The 19,811-nt window shown below is 37.2% G+C and overlaps 4 protein-coding genes across 5 annotated transcripts; 2 read left to right on the forward strand and 2 right to left on the reverse strand.

The window, feature by feature from the left end:
* Positions 1-5,817: 5,817 nt before the first annotated feature.
* On the forward strand, positions 5,818-7,308 carry LOC147555990 (uncharacterized). Its single transcript, XM_086663709.1, has one exon. The coding sequence runs from the start codon at positions 5,818-5,820 to the stop codon at positions 7,108-7,110; it is 1,293 nt and encodes a 430-aa protein (XP_086519835.1). The 3' UTR covers positions 7,111-7,308.
* Positions 7,309-7,512: 204 nt separating this feature from the next.
* TRN1 (tornado 1) lies at positions 7,513-13,215 on the reverse strand. Of its 2 annotated transcripts, none has more exons than XM_086663707.1 (3): positions 11,047-13,215; positions 9,717-10,960; positions 7,513-9,044 (listed from the first exon to the last, which is right to left on the reverse strand). In XM_086663707.1, exons 1-3 carry the CDS (start codon positions 12,554-12,556, stop codon positions 7,638-7,640), a joined length of 4,161 nt encoding a protein of 1,386 aa, XP_086519833.1. In that variant the 5' UTR covers positions 12,557-13,215; the 3' UTR covers positions 7,513-7,637. The 2 variants fall into 2 exon arrangements, with proteins under 2 accessions (XP_086519833.1, XP_086519834.1); XM_086663708.1 differs by having other exon boundaries at positions 9,717-10,955; positions 11,042-12,679.
* A 137-nt stretch (positions 13,216-13,352) lies between these two features.
* On the forward strand, positions 13,353-16,406 carry LOC147555992 (thymidine kinase-like). Its single transcript, XM_086663710.1, has 4 exons — positions 13,353-15,106; positions 15,388-15,532; positions 15,704-15,825; positions 15,939-16,406. The coding sequence occupies exons 1-4, from the start codon at positions 14,994-14,996 to the stop codon at positions 16,216-16,218; spliced, it is 660 nt and encodes a 219-aa protein (XP_086519836.1). The 5' UTR covers positions 13,353-14,993; the 3' UTR covers positions 16,219-16,406.
* A 1,178-nt stretch (positions 16,407-17,584) lies between these two features.
* LOC147555993 (DGCR14-like protein) lies at positions 17,585-19,692 on the reverse strand. The gene is made up of 2 exons (XM_086663711.1): positions 19,661-19,692; positions 17,585-19,600 (listed from the first exon to the last, which is right to left on the reverse strand). The coding sequence occupies exon 2, from the start codon at positions 19,333-19,335 to the stop codon at positions 17,824-17,826; it is 1,512 nt and encodes a 503-aa protein (XP_086519837.1). The 5' UTR covers positions 19,336-19,600; positions 19,661-19,692; the 3' UTR covers positions 17,585-17,823.
* Between the last annotated feature and the right edge of the window lie 119 nt (positions 19,693-19,811).

Genomic DNA, 19,811 nt, shown 5'->3' on the forward strand with positions numbered 1-19,811 from the left:
CTCTCTATTTGTTCCACTCTTTAGCGGTATGCCACAACGGGTGGAGGGTTGGGGGAGGGACCAAATGGAGGGATAAATATAATTTTTGATTATAGGTACCGTAAAGAAACCTAATTATTTTAATTTTTGATATGCCACATAGGATTTTAAAATAATATGTTTTATTGGACTATTTCTTTTTTTCGGCCCTAATTGTGATTGTTACTCATTTTAGCCTCTAGTCATATCTCATTTTTCAAATTTTCCCTTATCTTACTTGTCTTTAAGTTCATTTATTATTTTAAAATCCTTATATTTTATTTCTCTTATTCATCCACTTCATTAATCTCTCGTACACTTCATTTCTCCCATCTATTTTGTATGCAACAGGCATAAAGTCCTCGTTCACAACGTCCGTGAAGAACTCTCCTTTTTTCTTTGTCTCCACAACTTTACTTTTTCAATGTCTGCGACGATGTTATCTATGAAAAGGATACCCCTTCTCCATATTTTGGAGAGAAGGAGAAGGGAAAAGAGAAGAAAAAGAAAGAACTGTCGATAGAAAGCAACCCGGCCCTTTGCGGGTGATAGTTGAAGTAGGGGGGCGAGATGAAGTGAAAGAGAGACAGAAATGAAACGAAGGAGAGAAAAGAAATAAGAGAAACAAAAATAAAAAAATTTAAAAATAAGAAAATGGAAAGACGAATTCAAGAAGCGCAAATTAAATTAGAAAAGGAGATAGTTCTAGAAGCCAAAAAAAAAGGTAGGTCACAAACTGGGCCTAAGAAAGGATTAGCCCTATTTATTTCATGATTTCTTACTCCATCAATAACATTACACAAGTGATGTTGGGGAAGGAACCTTTACCTTATCAAACCCTATATGTATGTATAGATTTGCATATTACTCCTATATATTGTATTGGAAATTATTTCAATACAATATAGGTTGGAATCTTGGAATGAGTTAACAATATATTTTACGTAAAAATGGGAGTGTTTCAAATGCACTCTCAGTATTTAGTAAAATTATCTTCGTACTCTATTTTTACGTAATTATGAAGGGAAACCCTTTCGCCGGAGTTTCTAAAGAGAGAGTGAGTGAAATATTTTTTTTTTTCATGGTCGCCGGCCGGAAAATTTTCCGGCCGACGACCTAGTCGGAGAAGAGAGAGAGGTGAGGTGGAGGGTTTTTATTTTGAACCATATTTCCCACAAAATATGTTTCCCCGGAAACATTTCAAAATTTTGTATATTCCCTTTAAAATTTCACACCCCGGAAACTATTTAGCTTTCCCGAAAGCGCTGGCCTTAATTATCTATTATTTTGATTAATTGGGGTATAGCCCGTGCTCGTAGGGCACGGAAATTTCTATATTTATGTTATACTACAAAATTATCAAATATTTTGGTCCACATATATTGAAGTAATAAAAGTTGTTTGAAGGGAGAAAAGAGGAAAGAGAGAAAAAAAGTTCGAGAGTTTTTAGGGAGTTGGTAGTTATTATGACGGTCGACCAAGATTTATAAACCAAAGTTATGACATGACACCTAGTCTTTAGGAGTAGTAAAGTCAGTTTAGTGGGTTCACTTCTAGTTATTTGATTTCCTAGTCAAGCTGTAACATGACCTGGCGTATAGCCCACTCAAACTTTAACATAACCTGGCTTATAGAACCGATTACATTGTCGTTACAATTGGTATTGAATACATCAAAGATGTGATAAGCTTGCTACCCACCCACTCAAACTCTTACATGACCTGGCCTATAGCCCACTCAAACTTTAACATAATCTGGTGATTATGTTAAATCAACCGAATATCTTCCTACTCTTCTGTTTATTCTTCTTAAATACCAACAAAAGCATATGTAAGAACACAATAGATGATCATTACATATTCACTTAACTCGTCCCAATTAATCAAGAAATCTTGATACGTTAATCCACAGGTGATTGATAGCCCGAAGATGAAAATAAGTATCTGCTTCAAACTCTGAGTTGTTAATTTTTTCTTATGTCAAACCAAATACACCAAACTAAGCGTAAAGTAAGACTCTCCTATTAACATTCCAATCAGGCTATGGGATCTGGCACATGGCTTAGGTAGGGTAGACACACTAGGCACCTTATCCCCGCGGAGGAATTTGTGTTCAGAGGCCACAAATCATCAAAAGATCATAAGAGGATATATTGTTGGAAAATCATTTATTATAAATATAATCTTTTATTTGAAAAAAATTATATCCACACGGTTCTTGTGAAAAGATACAAGTTACCGATACTCACATTAACCCAATGGAGAGGCGTGTTGTGGTAGAGTCACGAACTCACGATTAACTGTGGCTTTTGTAGTTTTGTTTTAAAATAAGGTTTTCAATCAGATTTGTAAATAATTAGTTAAAATTTTGAAAGGCAAAGATTGAGTCATCGAGAGTCGTGTATGAGAGCATAGTAACTAGAAAGTTAGTTAAATTGTAAATTAGTGTTTCTTTCTATACAACGTGATCACTGTATCTTAAGAGACAAATTTCATAGAATCGTTAGCACTATTGCGGAGATATGATTGTCTTAAGGAAAGAGCGACTACTTACCTCGATCAAATAAGATTAATTTTTACTCATATATATTATATTATATAGCGTGATATTATGAACCCCGTACTTAATTCCAACATTTGTAGCTTGACCGACCAAGATTTTGTCTTATTCTCCGTCTATTATTCTGAAATTCTGAATTCATCTTTAGATGGCACGCCTCTACAGAAAATCAAACAACCATCGGATAGACAAATATCTCGTTCCAACACAATATCTTTCTCCTAATTTGTATAACTCATCAAAAAGATTTTCGCAACATAATGAATTGATTGTGTTAGACTTGCTCACTACCGACCTCCACTACTTTAAACCCCACTAGTTATACTTTCCAGCCAAAAAATTTCAAAAACTATGAGCAATCAGAGATAGTACAAGTTAGAATCAATTGAAAAATTAATCAGCTTTTAAACTTGTAGGGCATATATAAAGTAACATAAATCATGAGGATGGCTACTATTTTAGTCCCTCACGTCTCTATCCTATCAACTTTCTTTTAGGGCCAAAAGTGTTCATCTATGAAAAGGATGGAAAGTGGCCATTGGACTCTGTTAGCCAGCCCCACCTTGTAATTCCACTTTGGGCTGATTTCATTATTTTTTGGACAGCCAGAGGTAGTGGAGGCCTGGCCGAAGGGACCCGTGCTTGGGCCTAAGTTGCCCAACTAGTCAGCCCAGTCTAAACCAAACTCGGTAAAAGATTACATACGAAACCAATCAATGACCAAAAAAATTGTGAATCGGGTGCAGAGACTCCGATAGTCCATAAATTACTTCTGAGAAAAAAGAAAAATGATAAACGACCTGCCCATGTCACTTCCTTGTACACCGCCTCGTATGCATGGCGAATAAGACAAGGCGTATCTTGGTCTTTTCACTTCCTTGTACTTCACGAGCTCTTCCAGTTTGGTACCAATGAAGTTTGGTTTTTGCAGTCGTGAAGGGAGTCTTGGTGGGTGTGAGCTGTTGGACCAAGGATTTGTGTAGAGAGGGATTTGTCCATATAAGCTACTCAAATAGATTATTTGATCCGAGCTAGGCAAAGAGGATGACCTAGACTCCTGTTTACGCTCGTGATTTCATCAAACATCTGAACCCTACCAACTATGGAGGCCAACAGTTCGCTAAACATTTTTTCCTTTGCTCGAACTCCAGTTGTTAGTTTTTTTTTAAACTTTGGTCGGTCGGTCGGTCCAAACTATGTAAATATAGCCATTATTGGGCCGGTAATTATAAGGCCCAAAATGGGGAAGTTAAAGAGAATCAGGCCCAATACTAAATAATAATGAGGAAAAAACCCAGTAGGTAAAAATACAATTTTACCCTCCAAAATGAAATTTTCCGCCCAAATCAACGTCAAAAACAATTTTGAACATTTCTGAACAATCTTTGGTTTGCTCTCGACAATTTTGTAAATTTCTGAACAAATCTTAGTTTGTCTCAACAATTTGTAAATTTTTGAACAAATTCGTTCTTGCTTAGACATTGTTTTGCCAAAATATTTCGCATTTTTTTCTTTTGCATTTTACATAGACAAACTAACACAAACATTTTGGTTACAACATTTTTCGATTTGTCTTGCGAAAAAATAAATGGTTTCGGCATTTTTTGTTTTGCCTTCGACATAAATATAAAGACTAAAGCATTTATTTATTTGTCCTTTACAAAAATTAAAATGTTATGCATATTATCCTTTGTATTTAACAAATCCGTAACGAACAAATAATATTTTGACTAATACATTATATATGTTGTTAAGAACATTATATATGACGTCAACATTTTATAATAAGTCGGGACATTATTACAGATATTGTCAACATTTTATAACAACACAATGATATATGTTGTCAACATATAAGGGTAAAAATGGAATTATGAAAAAAATATGTTGTCTTGTTAACAACATAATTACATATATTGTGAACATTTTGAAAAATTTTCAAAAAATAGATTTTTTTGACATTATTATTTTTGAGTGGGTTTCTTTCTTATTAGGGTCTAGATTTTTGGGTTTTTCACTCATTTTTCCGCCATTATTTGTCTATTTCAAATGGTCTGTTTCAAACTCTATTTTAAAAGAGATCATGACGAATAATATCATAATTTCCAAAAAAGAACAATAACATATAGTTGATAGATTTTTTTTTGAACCGTGATTTAATGAGTTCGAGCTCATATTAGGTGTGAGTCTAGTGTGCTCGTCAGATTTTTTTTTTTTTCCCGATTAGACCTATGATTGTGAATCATATTCAAGCTGAAGTTAAACCAAATTGGATTGATTTGAAACCAATTTATCAATTTTGGTGGAGTTTTTCTTGAATCTATGATGTTAATCTTCAAGGATTATGAATAAAACCTCCCCAAAAAAAAAAGATCATAAAAAAATGGTGGAATATAAAGAGAGCTTCATACCCATTTCATTCTGAATAGGTGTTGTTCTTATGTGCTTCCAATAAAATAGTAATATCCTTGGGTCAGTGGATAGGACACTAAATTTTGAACAAAATTCCTTTTCTCTTTGACAATATCCACAAATCTAGAAGAACTAGATTATAATAATAAAAAACCCTAATCTTAGATTTGAAGGTATAATTCACCATTCAACAATTAGCAATTGGGTATTACAAAATACACAAATCAAATGGTTGAAAAATCTACCACCAACTCCACAGTAATTTTGACTTTTGTGACAAAGCTGAAGTTATAGAGATTAAAGACAAGAGTATTGTCAATTCCTTGTTTCACTTTTCTTCTTTCTGCTTTAACTGTTAGTTGATTTAACCATCCAATTTTAATGGGTTCCACTTAGAATTCTGTCAATAAAACTGGGTTAGGGTTATCTTACTTTCCTCTTTCTTTTGCTATTTTTCATTTCTATGTACCTTGAATACTAATTGTTGGTCTATAACTGTGTTTCTTCAAGAAAAAGTGGGTTCTTTATAGGATTCTCTTTTATTTCTTTGTTAATAAGTGATAATAAGATTTGTTTGTATTTAAGCTTGGTGGGTGCAAGTTCTTAAATTTAGGGTTTTGTATCCTGGGTTTTGAGAATTTTATGTTTGTTTGTGTCAGCTTAAACTCTAGGGTTTTATCTGTCTTGTAACTAGTTTCAATTTGTCTGTTGTTACTGGTGTTTGAGTAGCAGTTTCTGATTTAGGTTTTGATTTTGTTCTGACCTTTTAATTTAAGCTTAATTTTTCTTTTCTTGTTGGTGGTATCTCCATTAACTGCTTTTGTTACTATGGATTCTCATAAGTTTGTTGCATCTCCACTGAAGAACTCCTCTGTTGTTGCTGAGTCTCAAAAGCAGAAATCCAGTAACGATTTTCGCGATTCCGATAATCTTTATGGGGAATCTGTGGTTCAGAGGGAGGAAGAACATGGAGTTGGTATTCTTGAGGTTTATGTACACCAAGCTAGAGATATCCATAATATATGTATCTACCAAAAACAAGATGTTTATGCTAAGCTTTGCTTGACTAGTGATCCTGAAACTACTGTCTCAACTCAGATCATTAATGGAGGAGGGAAGAATCCGATCTTTAACGAGACTCTCAGTCTCAACGTTAGGAATCTTGGGTCGTCTCTCAAATGTGAAATATGGATGCTTAGCAGGGTAAAAAATTATCTTGAAGATCAACTACTCGGGTTTGCGTTGGTTCCTCTGTCGGACATCTTTGTTGGGAACGGAAAGCTATCAGAAGAATTTTCACTATCCTCGACCGATCTTTTCCATTCTCCGGCCGGGTTTGTTGAACTATCGCTTTCATACAGCGGAGATTCACCAGAAGTCTTGGCAATTTCCAATCCTCAAGCATCTTTGGCTTCAACCAGAATTTCGCAGGATTCAGGAGTAACTGATTCGGTTCCATGTGACTATGATAAGATTGAATTCCCCGATCCGAATATTTTGAATGAAAATGATCAGATGGTTACAGAGTATTTTGGGATCCCATGTACTGATATGGATCCTCAAAGTTCTGCAAGTTTATGCTCTCCTATTACCAGTAATAACGTTGATTCAGATGTAGCTACTCAGGTTGTGGAAAGCTTCTCAAAGGCTAGTTTTAATCCAATCGAAGTTCCGCAATATCGTGAAACTCCATTAAGTAGTGTTTCGACTAATGGATCTCCTTCGGCTTCACTTCCTGCTAGTTCTTCATCCTTCTGTGACAGTCCTGGAGTTACGAAACCTCCAAATCAAGACGTGGTTTCAAACCCAAAAGAGGATAATGAAAATGCTTCAAAGGTTGAAAGTGATTCTTCTGCTGCCGTCCCAAGTAGCACATCTGCTCAATCTCTTATCACAGTTAATATTGAGCCACAGGAAACTATGGTGCAGCAGGATATTGTCGACATGTATATGAAGAGCATGCAGCAATTTTCTGAGTCGTTGGCGAAGATGAAGCTCCCAGTTAGTACGGATAATGGGACAACTGTTTCGGGAAGTGGTAGCTCAAGCACTGATAAGAAATTGGAAGCATCAAAGACAACTGGGTCAAGAGTGTTTTATGGAAGTAGAGCTTTCTTCTGAACTTCTATCCGACTGTTTCAGATGATAAACAGGTGACTTTATAATTCCAGAATCCACACATTAGATGTTGTGAAACTTATTAGTTAGTAGTAAGTTACGATGTATTTCCTTTTGTGTTGGGGTATTCTAGATGTCGGGGACCAGTAACGTGTACGTTTTATGATCTTGTGCTATAAAACTGCAGTAATATTTATGTGATGACTTACTATCTTGTGTTGTTTGTCTTCTAGTTTTTTCTAGCTTTTCTCGCTTCACCTGTTACTTTTGTCTCATACATGACCTTGCTTATGTTTATAAACATCTTATACTCTCATAATGAATTACGTTCTGACCTAATATTCGTAGCTAGCAATTCTCATCGTTTATGAGATATTTGGGTCTTTTATTAACAGTTTTTACGAGTTGAGCATAGAATTTTGATCATTGTTTTGATTAATGAAAAGAAGTAAGACATAATTTAAGGTAACAAAAAGAGAAAATCGAACATCATGCATGTAGAGAAGAACAGCTCTTAGCACCTAGTATTGTTAAACAGGGACTTCAACTATTTCATTTGCTCTTAGTTCTCTATGTCGCCTACAAATCCAAGCAATTTGGCCATCATCTCTGTATCTAACTCTCCACAATCCAAACTTCTCCGCAATATCTTTCCCAGATGAGCATCTCTGATCCTTTAGGAAATCCAGAAGCCATTGCTGAGCTGCTCCCAGATCTTGTTGAATATCTCTAGGATTATCTCCACCTAGCGATCTGTTTCTGTTTCTATATCGGCTTCCAATTGCAGCAGCTCCAATGGCTCCGGCAGCTAAACCCCCTGCTGCCCCATGTATAATAGAGGAGTCTACAAGATGGACAACTGCCCTGCTCAAATCTGGTATCATCTCTCCCATTCCAGCTACAACATGTACACCTATCTTGAGTGCAAATGTTAATAGTTTCATGAACTTCTTTGTATATGGAACTAAACTCCTAACTGTTATGTTATCTAGTTGCATCATTTCACACCCCATTTGATCTTGGACAACGTGCATTTCTCGCCGGAATTCACATAACATGTGTAATCTGAGGGCCAGCATGCCTGGGATCAAGTTTGTCACCAATTTCCTTGAATAGTTGTCTGTCTGAACGAAGTAAAACATGTTGGGTACTTTTCTTTCTTCAATTTGCACATTGTAGGTAATCAGGTAGTTAACTTTTCGATGAAGCTCAGTCAACAGCCTGTGCTCATAGTATCTCAGACCTTGGATTTCTTGCTTCAAGTCTCTGATTTCTCGTTCAATGATCTTTAGCCTCTGCAAAACTGCTTCCACTCCCTTTGCTATCCCATCGATGGTTGGGTCAATTGTACCATCGTGTTCATCTTGGGTGACTAAAGTATGGTTTGGCCCATCCGGGTTATCTTCTAGTGGGACTGCCAGTTCAACTGCAAGGTGGTAGAGGTCGTTATATCTTCGATGTAATACTTCCCTAAAGTCATCATCTGACAAGAGGTCTCGAGCAAAATCGCACCCAGCCTGTAAAATTGATCTACCAGCATCGGATACAGAACTCCAAGTGTGCTGATAATCATACATGCTCTCTGCTGGAACTGAGAGTATTGCTTCTTTTAGTTGATGAAGAGGCACAAACTGGGTTTTTCTGTATCTTGGGGGTGTGAGATTTCTTACGCACTCTGGACGGATGATACATTCCGTTAATGTGACACCATGGCAGAGGCTCTGGATTGTTGGAATTATGAGCTGCCGAAATAGTTTAAGAGTTTCGGTGAGGTTCTGACTAGAACAAGCAAGAACATCAATATGGTAACCCGACTGCCCCCCAAGTTCTACTCTGACGTTAATACCATTCATAGTTATGGAGATGAGATATTTCTCAAGGTTGTATGTTGCAGAATGCTGATTTTGCGACTTGAAGATTTTGTTGTGGAGATGCACCTGAAAAAGAAACAAGGTGAGACGAGTTTGCTTGTCAGTAGAGGAGTTCAATGTGAGGGGGACTTTTCTTTTACTCAGGTAAGACCTAAACTATATCTGTTGTTTTCTAAACCGTATTTTGAATTTTTGATCTATTTTGAGTCAATGTGTTTCAAGAGAACAATTGAAATCAATGTATTAAGAACTTGTGTCTAAATTATGCCTTGTTTGATACTTGCCCGCCATCTTTTCGACCTAATTCACTTTTTGGCTTTCCTATACTATTTTCATATCAGCTTGTTAAGTATAGTTTTGACGACTGATCATGTTTCACACTGAAGCTAGTTCATGTAATTATATCGGTATGAATTAAATTATTTTCTGCATATTGTGGTCGACCTCATTGTTCGTATCAAAATAAACAATGATTTTTGACCGAGATAATGTTGTAAATCTTGTCAGTTGCCATCAAAACCAAAATATTTCAAGTTTGCTGTTCATACTTCGTTCTTACTTTTAGTTACATAGCGCATTTAGAAACTTCAATCATGTATATTTCTGTAACTCGAATTACGTATTATATGACTTTCATATTTCCATGATTTCCTGCATATATTAGTACTTGTTTGAAGGAAGTATAGGATCATATATATATATATATGTGTGTGTGTGTGTGTGTGTGTGTGTGTGTACCTGTAGCTTAGGGAAAAATCCTGGAGTGAGGAACATGTGGTTTGAATCATCACATTCAAGATGCCGTCCTGTATAAATGCAGCCTGGCGTTGAAAGTTGCCATCTTTGTGATTTTCCCCTTCCTTCTTGAAGAATAGAAGGTATCAAAATCAAGGAATTTGGATCCCCTTGTTCTTGTTCATAACACAGTTCCATTTTTAACATCATCCTGACAAGATCGCTCGCATCCAAATTCTCAAAAACCTTCGAACCCATCCCTGGAATCTGACTCTGTAAACTCCTTCTGAGAATTTTCTCCAGTTCTGTCTTTCTCATAAATCCGTTCTTCTCCAGTAGTTTTTGGTTCCGAAACTCTAGTTTAACTATCTGGCTAAGCACATCCGTGCAGAACCACTCACAGTCTAAGATCAGAAATCCTAAATCATCGAAAAATATCACTTCGCCTATATGATGAAGTGAATTTGCTATAGCCCGCCTTCTTATCTCCACCTTTTGAAGATTATCGCGCCTAGATCGAATTCTCAACTCCGGAACCTTGACTTGGCACAATTCACAAAACTCCTTCCACTTCATTGCTGGCTTGTAACGGTTTGCTGATCTCCATTCAGATAGAACTTGTATTAGGTCGTTGCACAGTTCATAAACTCGTGGAACTCTTTGGAGTATTGTCTTACTGGTCTTTCGAATATGATGGGTGAGTTTAGTAACTGATCCTGATGATCTCCCATCAACTGTGAAGACAGTTGGATAGAAGTCAATAAACCCTTGGAACCTCTCTCGTAGTCTCTGAATTAAGTGAATTGTTAGCTGCAAATTCTCTGATGGTTGTGTTATTTTATCGAAGTGTGTGAGGACAATAGTCACATTTGGTAGGAACGACTGTGATCCCGCTCTTCTTGAGTTTGAGACAATAAACCTGAGCCAGTATAGGAGGTCTTCTTCAATCTCTGACGAGTTTTTCAGCTCTTTATTGTGAGGTTTCTTGTAGAAACTGGATATGATGAGGAAGAAACATGCACTTCCATGCCCTGGAAACATAAGATCATGAATGGCATAGAATTCATGCTGACCCGCAAGATCCCAGATTGAGATCTTTGTGTCATCGTCTCTGACCGTTTTGATATTTATCCCTTCTGTTCTAACAGCTTGTTCTACTGGGTTAACTAGAGTTTTAACATGATCCAAATATGGAACTTTCGAAGGTGAGAAGTTCTGTGATATGGAGTTGGATAATGTAGTCTTACCTGCAAAATGAAGTTTGATATACTTTATGTTTCGTAATCACTAACTTCTTATATTTCTTTCGAGTTTAACAATTCTGTAACCTTACCTGCAAATTCTTGTCCACACAAGAAGACTCTGCAACTCTTGGGAGTTGTCAATGGAAGATCCTTTAGCAAATCGGTTTCTGCTTCGATCTTCCCATTCTGGCCTAGCTTCTGATAAATCTCCTCAGTCTTTCCCGCACTATGCAAAGGTGTTCGGCTAAGATCAATGTCTTCAATCCAAGGATTAACCTGTAATGTTTCCATTATAATCTGCAAAAGACGATCTCCTTGAACCCCTTTACAACCCTTGAAAGACAAGTATCGCAAAGTTGCATTTTTCTCCAAGCTTCTGAAGATTCTACCATAATCGTCTTGTCGCAAGCTTTCATCATCATATATTCCTAACCGAACGAGGCTCTGATTCGTTACCAGCATCTGTAAGATGGCTGAGATCCCGTCTCTTCCAATCTTTGTTCTTCCTCCTCCAAATGTTAGTGACTTTAGTGTTGTGTTTGCTTGGTTCTGCAGGGCGGAAAACCTAGTGAGTGGACAAAGTAAATGCTCTAATCCTACTCCACCAAACCAGTTTCCATCAACATACAAGCTTTCTAAAACCTGATTCTTGAATAATCCGGCCGCTATATACACAATTGCCTTGTCTTTTAAGCAGGTTTTGGATAAATTAACCTCCTTCAGAGTTCTATTCTGTTCTAAAACTCCTTTGAACTCCTTGGCCCAACGAGCCTTCAGCCGAACTCCTGACATGTCAAGTGATCTAACCGTTGAATTCCATCCCAAGGCACAGGCAACCCTGCAAGAACCTGAACTGTTGAGCCTGTAAATTCGTAATGAGCTGTTTTCAGGTACAAATTCAACCACCTTCGAGTTTTTTTCACCATTTTCTCGACTCCATATATGAAGTTCCATAGCTCGATTCCTTGCTAAAACTGCTGAGATAAGGGGAGTCGCTGTGATCGGATTTGAATCAAGTATTATTAACAGTTTCAATTTCGAGTTTACCTCAATCATTCTGGATAGTTCTTCTGATCCTTTTATACCGATAACGTCATCCCATATTTGAAACTCTTCCAAGCTATCATTCTCCTTCAACGCAGATGCAAGGAGCCCAACTCCAGATGACCCGATACCAGATTCAGAGAATATGATTTCTCTTATTCCTGATTTTCTTTTCAATATTTCCGACAACTCCCACAGGCATTCTGTTCTAAATACATTTCTCTGAAACACTACTTGTTTCACGTTCATGTCTTTCTGAAGTAATACTCGGAGATTTCTCACTTGTTCTACTTCCCATTCAACTCTTTCGAACGCCAAATTCATCAGGGATTTTTGGGTACTCTTTGCTGATCCAATTACCATTAAAAATTGAGAAAAGAACTTGAGATTTTCTTTGTTTGTCTCCATGTTTATGTTGATGGAATTTTCCGTTTCTTTATAACAACCAGTCATCGGTTGACAAAGGTAGAAGGAGATACTATGCAGGTTTTCGCTTTCCGAATTAATTACTTCCAAAGCCCATTGAAGATCTCCGAGCTTCTGAATTTCAGTCATTGTTACCAGATTAGAGGCTTTGATCAATTCACAGATCCTTAACAGTACGATAATCTAATCAAAACTCATCCCTTCTTCGGTTTTTCTTGTATAGTACTAAAGAATTTTCTTTACTTTTACATAACTAGAATCATTTCAAAATTGCTTCATATATGTCTTCCAAATGTGATATTTGACAATCTAGAAAGATGAACATCATGATGAGCCTATCTTCAGATATTCTTTTATTTTCCTCAAAGAATTCTAAAGTGATATGCTTTTTTTTTATTCTTTTTCGAGCTTCTTTATGAAGATTTATTTTTTTATTTTGACTTCTTTATCAAAAGAGAAATGGGAAACCTCTTGCTCTTTCTAGTTATTGTTAGTGATGATCTCATGTGGTACAGAGTAATAAAAGTGGTTTTTTTGGTTCAGACGTCTTTCAATGTTTGTCAAATGGGTATGCGAAAGCTTCTGACCGTACGCTCCCGTTGAGTTGGGGAAACTTTCTATATGAACTTTGTGCAGCAAATGGATGGTATATACGAACTTTTGTGCTTGAATTGTGGTATTTTGCTTTGACAAAAGATCATGAATAAGTTTGTGTAGTTTTATTTTAACTTGGTTAGGTAAAGATGGATAATTAGTTTAATATTTTGTGTAGTTCTTGTGGTGGCTTTGGGTTTTAGAGAATCCAATAAAGTAGAACCAAGTGGGAGACAAATTGGCCTCTTTGTAAGGCTAGGTTGATTAGTAATTACTCAAAAGAAAAAGGGACAGTGGTTTATTTTTGAAACCTTGGAATATATGCCTATATGTCTTTAGTTTAATATTCACCATGGGACCTATCGCAATTTTCGCGTGAAAAGGCTTTGTCTTCTGATGGAAGGTTTTCCCACGAAGAGTCTGTTTCGCCAAACAAAAAAGTTTTGTGTGAGAGAGAGAAATTGTGGTGAGGACAGAGGAAAGAGAATATCTGACACATGTTTTTCTCCGGCGGCACCCCGGTGAAACAGGAAGCTCTTTGTGAGACCACAAGAAACCTAACCATATAAGGTCATTGTACAGAAACTGTTCTTGGTATAGTTTCTTTAGTTGACTTGAAACCTCATCTCAGGAAAGAGAATCCGTAACAACCGGACTATCCTCTTTCTAGTAACTCAAATAACATTTCAACCAGTCTCAGGGCTGAGTGAAACGTTGCTGAGTGACTTAGAACGGAGGTTGGTAGTTTCTGCTAGCCGGCTAGCCATCATGGAAGGAACATCGGTAACTATTGAAAACAAAACAATTCACCTAAAGAACAGTCGGTACCATATCTCGAAGAAAGAGTATTACCGGGATAGGCATTGAAAGCTTATGCACCTTCATGACCAAGATGGCAAAAGATAGAAGGAATACAGACTTAGGTGGAAAAATAAACAAATTTAGAGATGGAAATAGCTTGTACTTATGGAAAAGCATGGAGAACAATTGAGGAGAATAAATTTGGGCTCACATGGTAGAAGAAGGGGATAATAGAAAAAGTTAATTTGTTTTCGGCCGGAAAGGAACGCAAGGGTTGGCTAAAGATGAAGCTAGTTTTAAACAATTTGAGACGGGGCACACTCGAGAAAGATAGTCCATAAACCGATAACTAATGCATGGGACACTCAACCGTCATCTGCCCCAACCCAATCAATAGCCGAACGAGATCATCATATTGGTTCTTCAAACCCAAATTGCCTATACATTCCAACAACTCAGAATTTGAAGACCATTCATCTTCTTCAAACTCTTCAATGACTACTTTCTGTAGGTATTATCGACTGGGAAAATTCATTGGTTTAGGTCTGGACCAACCATTGGAAAACTGGCAAGGACGGAAGGTAGCCTTGAAGGATGTCCTCAACTCCGACAGAGTAGATATTTCACTGCTCAAGAAAGGTCTGACAATCTTACATACTAATGCTCCAACAGAGGTTCTATAGCTGCTTGAGTCAATAGAATCGTCATTTGCACGGGGAAAGGCGGGACAACCACAACAACTATTCGACGTCGATGGCATCCAAGGAGGGCCTTCAACCAAAAATGGAGGAAGCCTTTAGAATTTACCAAGGAAAATTTACAGGCCCCATCTTTTGGAGAGTCAGCCCACCAGCCCAAAGATGTGCAACTGTATACAGCAAGATTATCACTTTCTCTCTCTAAAAATATTCCCTCCAAAAAAGCCCCCTCGCACTCTCTCTTTCCCTCCCAAACTTGAAAATTTTCAAATAAAAAATTGAAACGTGTTCAGTACACAGCAAGCTTTCTCTTACTTTATTATTTCCACGATTAAACCCTTTTTTTCTCCACAACCCTTTTCCTCCCTCCTCTACTATCTCTTCCACTAATCGATCCTCACTCCAAATTCTGTAAAAAGAAAACCCTAGATTTCTCTCTGTCGAAGAAAAATACCCTTATCTTTATCTCTCAAATGGAGGCTTCTCGATCATCTACCGGTGAGATTCATGTCATCATTGGCCCTATGTTTGCTGGGAAAACCACTGCTTTACTTCGCCGGATGCGTTCTGAGAGCGATAATGGAAGGTTTGATCTTTTTGTTCTTTACGTTATCTTATACGATTGGCTGTAATTATCACTTAATTTGATACCCAATTGTCTGGTTTCTGTTAGATCTATGGAAATAGACAGGATTCATTTTGTAGGATCTAAAAACCCTAGATTTTGCACAAAATTGAAGTTTCATCCGAGTAGAATGAGTTCTTATTACTAGTCAATTTTGATTTAGAAATCAAACCCACATACTAGAAATTGAATTCTCATTTGTGTAAAATTAAACCCTAAATATATCATCCTTTGTAATTCAGAAAAGTAGCTGTAATCAAATCGGACAAGGATACAAGATATGGGTTGGATTCTATTGTGACCCATGATGGGGCGAAATTGCCGTGTTGGGCTATGCCAGATTTATCATCATTGGAGATGAAACTTGGAGCTGAAGATTATAACAAGGTATGGGTAGCCACCATCTTGTGATGAAACTTCCGTTTTCACTTTGCAACAATGTTGATTGTGATGAAACTTGAAGCTAAAGAGCATTTTGTGGTGTATAGGTAGCCACCATCTTCATGATTTTGACAAATAAAGAAATTTGTACTAATAAAGATTTAACAATGGCTGCAGTTGGATGTAATTGGGATTGACGAAGCACAATTCTTCGAAGATCTTTATGACTTCTGTTGTAAAGCAGCTGATGTTGATGGAAAAACTGTAATTGTCGCTGGTTTGGATGGTGATTACTTGAGGTGCCCCACTCATTCTTATTATGATCTATCTTCTCTTAAATTCTTATATATTGAAACATTTGTTTCTACAATTTTAGACTTTTAATGGTTGATACCATTTGTTATATTGACAGAAGAAGATTTGGTTCAGTACTTGATGTTGTACCACTAGCTGACACTGTAACTAAGTTAACGGCTCGATGTGAGCTCTGTGGTAAAAGGGCTTTCTTTACCTTAAGGAAGACAGACGAGAAACAGACCGAATTGATTGCTGGGGCTGACGTTTACAAACCCGTTTGTCGACAGCATTATGTTGATAGTCAGGTAGTAATCGAGTCTACAACGATTACCCATGATTCTCAAAAGGTTCAGTCTGATCTATCTGTTGAACCAATAAATCCATTAGATTGTTAGTTGGTTTGATTATTGTTTGAAGCTATCTATATTGTTTAGGCTTATGTTTCTTTGTCTTTCTGTTTCGTTTTACTAATGGTCCATGAGTTTGATTTTAGCGTAATCTGTTTGTATATTTATGAAAAGCTGATGAATGTTAAAACAATCAGATTGTATCTAGGAATAAAATGGAGAACTTTTATGTGTAATAACATGTTTTCTAGTTTGAATATGGATAGAAGTTAAACCTACGGTTTGCCTGAAGTAAACTACGATTGATTTTAGTCTACCAATATAACAGCCCAGCGAAAACTAAAGGCACGTACAACTACAACTAGCCACGTTTTGCATCTTGGAATAGAATGTGATTATCGGAACCACATTAAAAAAGGTAGCACCTTTAGGACATCAGGTTTCCGGAGAACATTAATATCCATCTTTATCTCAACTCCACTGTCACAACTTTAACCAGCACAAGTGCGCAACCATTTCTATCCACCACGATGAGAGAGAGAGAGAGAGAGAGAGGGCGTGGCAGCGGTACTCGGTTGTCGAATGGTGGTTTCAGAGTCGAATGGTGGTTTCAGAAATGGTGACGGTGGTAGACGGAAGTTATAGTGGTGAAGGTGAAGACGATAAAGGGAGTAAAATTCAATCCAAGTCTTTATGCCCCCAGTGGCCCAGTGACTTATTAGGATGCCCAAACAATTCACATACAATTTTGAACAGAGTCATGCAGGTACCAGTGGGTTTGGTTCTGGGGTTGGATGTTTCTCCCATATCATCTTTAGATAGATTACAACCCTAGCTCCACGAAAACCAAAAAGAGAATCAAATAAACGAAAATGACTTGAAAGGACTATATCCACCTAAAATTTTTCAATTTTCTTTAACACAAAAAGGTTTTGTATATTAGTTTCATAATTGTATAAAGCTTTAAGAACAAAAAGTTTTAAATTGGATTGTATAATTTTTGTTATAATAGAATGATAGGAATAGCTTTTTGATTCATAATTTCTCAATAAATTTGGAATTAACCATTTAGTACAAACTTATCCATGCAGTCTCTAAATAAGAACCTATTCCTCGAGTCCTCTGGTGGCTTGTCCAAGCATATTTTCTTGACTTATTTTTTGTTAAAAGAGTCCACTCGATAGCATCAAAGAGAGGGAGGCACCATCTTGATCAGAGTTCAACCAAAAATGACATAAGGCATCAAATGGTAACATCACCATCTCAACCAGAGTTCGACATAAAATAATTAGTAGCATTCAAAACAATAGTGAGATCATCTCAATCAGGGTGCAATACTTGCACGAGAAAAAAAAAGATTCAGTAACAACTACAGTTCTATTTCTAGTTGCATAATCGATGTAGTGGACACAAGTTTCTTCCCACAGCTTAAGCTCATATAAAAACTTCACTTGAAAAATAACATTAGATCCCACAGACGACAAATGACAAAACGAGTACGTTTACTTCGACATATTATATGAAATCTATGACAGTTACAGATAAACAAGCTCAAACTTCAGAAACAAGACAATGCTAAAATCCAGAGCTTGAGATAGAATCATATCTTAAAAGCGAAAGTTCTTAATTTCTAGTTCAAAATGAGGAACCCAATCACCAAGGAGGGTTAGAACCATCTCCCACAGAAGGTGACCTTGAACCCAAGCTAGAATCCCTCCCAAACCTTGTCAAACTTCTCCCTGATTTTGGAGTGACAGCAGCTGGACTTGAACCACGATAACTCGCTCGAAGCGATTCATCTACAGATGAAGAAGACCTAGCAATAGCATTCCTCACAAACTTCTGGGCAGCATGAGAAAGTGTTCTAACACTTGGACTAGCACTTCCTCCTCTAGATGGTGATGGCAATGGTGGTTTTTGAAACATCTTCGATCTTTCCCTCAATTTTCGAGCAGCTTCTCTTGATAAAGAATGAGCTTTGATATCTCTTGAAGGCGGATTCGGAATACTAAAATGAGGTCCATTTCCATTTCCTCCAATCCCAACTGGCGTATCCTCAGCTTCCAATCTTAATGGTGTACCTTCAATCTCTCCCCACGTAATAAATGGTGATTCATCAACACCCGGAGCAGGAGAAGGTGTCTTAACATAGTTATACCCATTATCGGATTTCTTAGCAGATTCAACATAAAATGGATTAGGGGTTTTTCTCAGATCTTCTAAATCATATCTTCTAGCTTTCTCAGCCTCACGGTTCGGATATGGCATAGGGACAGGTGTTCCTCCTGCAACAGGAGTATATAGAACTGCAATTGTATCTTCCTCTTTTGGCATAGAATCCATTAGTTTTCCATGAAATCGAGTATTTGTTCGACTAATTTCCTTAGTTAAACCCATGATCCTCTCATTCCTTTCAGTTTCAGTTAATGATAATTCCCCATTATCAGAAGGATTATACATCAACAGATTCTTTGCAGTATATTTCCACCCATCTAATGTACTAGGAGGTTGATCAGAAGTTCCATACCCATCAGTAATCCTATCAAGTTTCTCACTTTCTAGGGTTTCAATTCCCCCCTTTTCCCCTTCTGTTAAATACCCAAATCTCTCCTTCCTTTTCCTATTAACTTTCTCCATGATTTTCGAAAAACTTTCATTATCTTCACTAGTATAACGTCTTAAAAACTCATCAAGCGACAACGAAACATCAATTGAATCATCACCCAAATCCCCAATTTCAGATACCTTTTGTTGTTGAATACTAGGGGTTTTATCTAACTCGAATGGAGTAGAAAGAGAAAATAAACGCGAATTCGATCTAGGGGTTTGAGTCTTACCTCCAACATCAGAACTCGAGATTTTTCCACACCGACGTTCCAAGATCTTTAACTGAGCATCTTTGATTAGAACAGGATCGCCGGTTCGAACGGCTTCAAGCCAATCGAGACGGTCACGGAGCTTTGGAATATCAGGGAAGAAATCCCTTTCGACGATCTTTTCAATTGCTGCAACATAAGTATCTTCATCAAGAACATGATTCTTCTGTTTTTTAAGTCTTTTGGAAGATCCTGAAGATTCATTGGGATGTTTTAGGGTTTTCTCAGATGTTAATGATGGTGATGGAGATGAGATGTTACGAGGAGAATGACCTGGTGATAGAAGCATGATTTCTAAAACCAGAAAATTCCACTGAAAGTTTAGGGTTAGGGCAAGAAAGATTGTGAATTGGATATGAGACTAAGGAATTAAAATAAGATTTAGGGATGAGGTTTCTAAAAATCAGAAATTTAGAAACTGGAATTGAAAAGAATTAGGGTTTCGTTGCCAAATCGGAGTGAGAAGGAGAGAGAGAGAGAGAGAGAGAGAGAAAGAGGGACGCGTCTGCGAAGTATAAACAGACTGGTCCAGCCGTCCAGGATTTAGCTACCGACTCCACTTTGGGTGCCTCTATAGGCGCCTGCATTAATTGCTGAGGCGCCTATAGAGGCACCCCTCCACTTTTTCAACTCTGAGATGTGTGATAGCATTTTGGAAGGTTAATTCCTATTTAGACCCGAAATATAACCAACTCACAATTTAACCCTTTTGATTGTCCAACATTATTTTCAACAACCCAACTAATAACTCTCAAAAGGCCAATA

This window comes from Eschscholzia californica, unplaced genomic scaffold (assembly GCF_041429995.1).
Source record: "Eschscholzia californica isolate CP2 unplaced genomic scaffold, dmEscCali1.0.p SCAF_2, whole genome shotgun sequence".
NCBI lineage: Eukaryota > Viridiplantae > Streptophyta > Magnoliopsida > Ranunculales > Papaveraceae > Eschscholzia > Eschscholzia californica.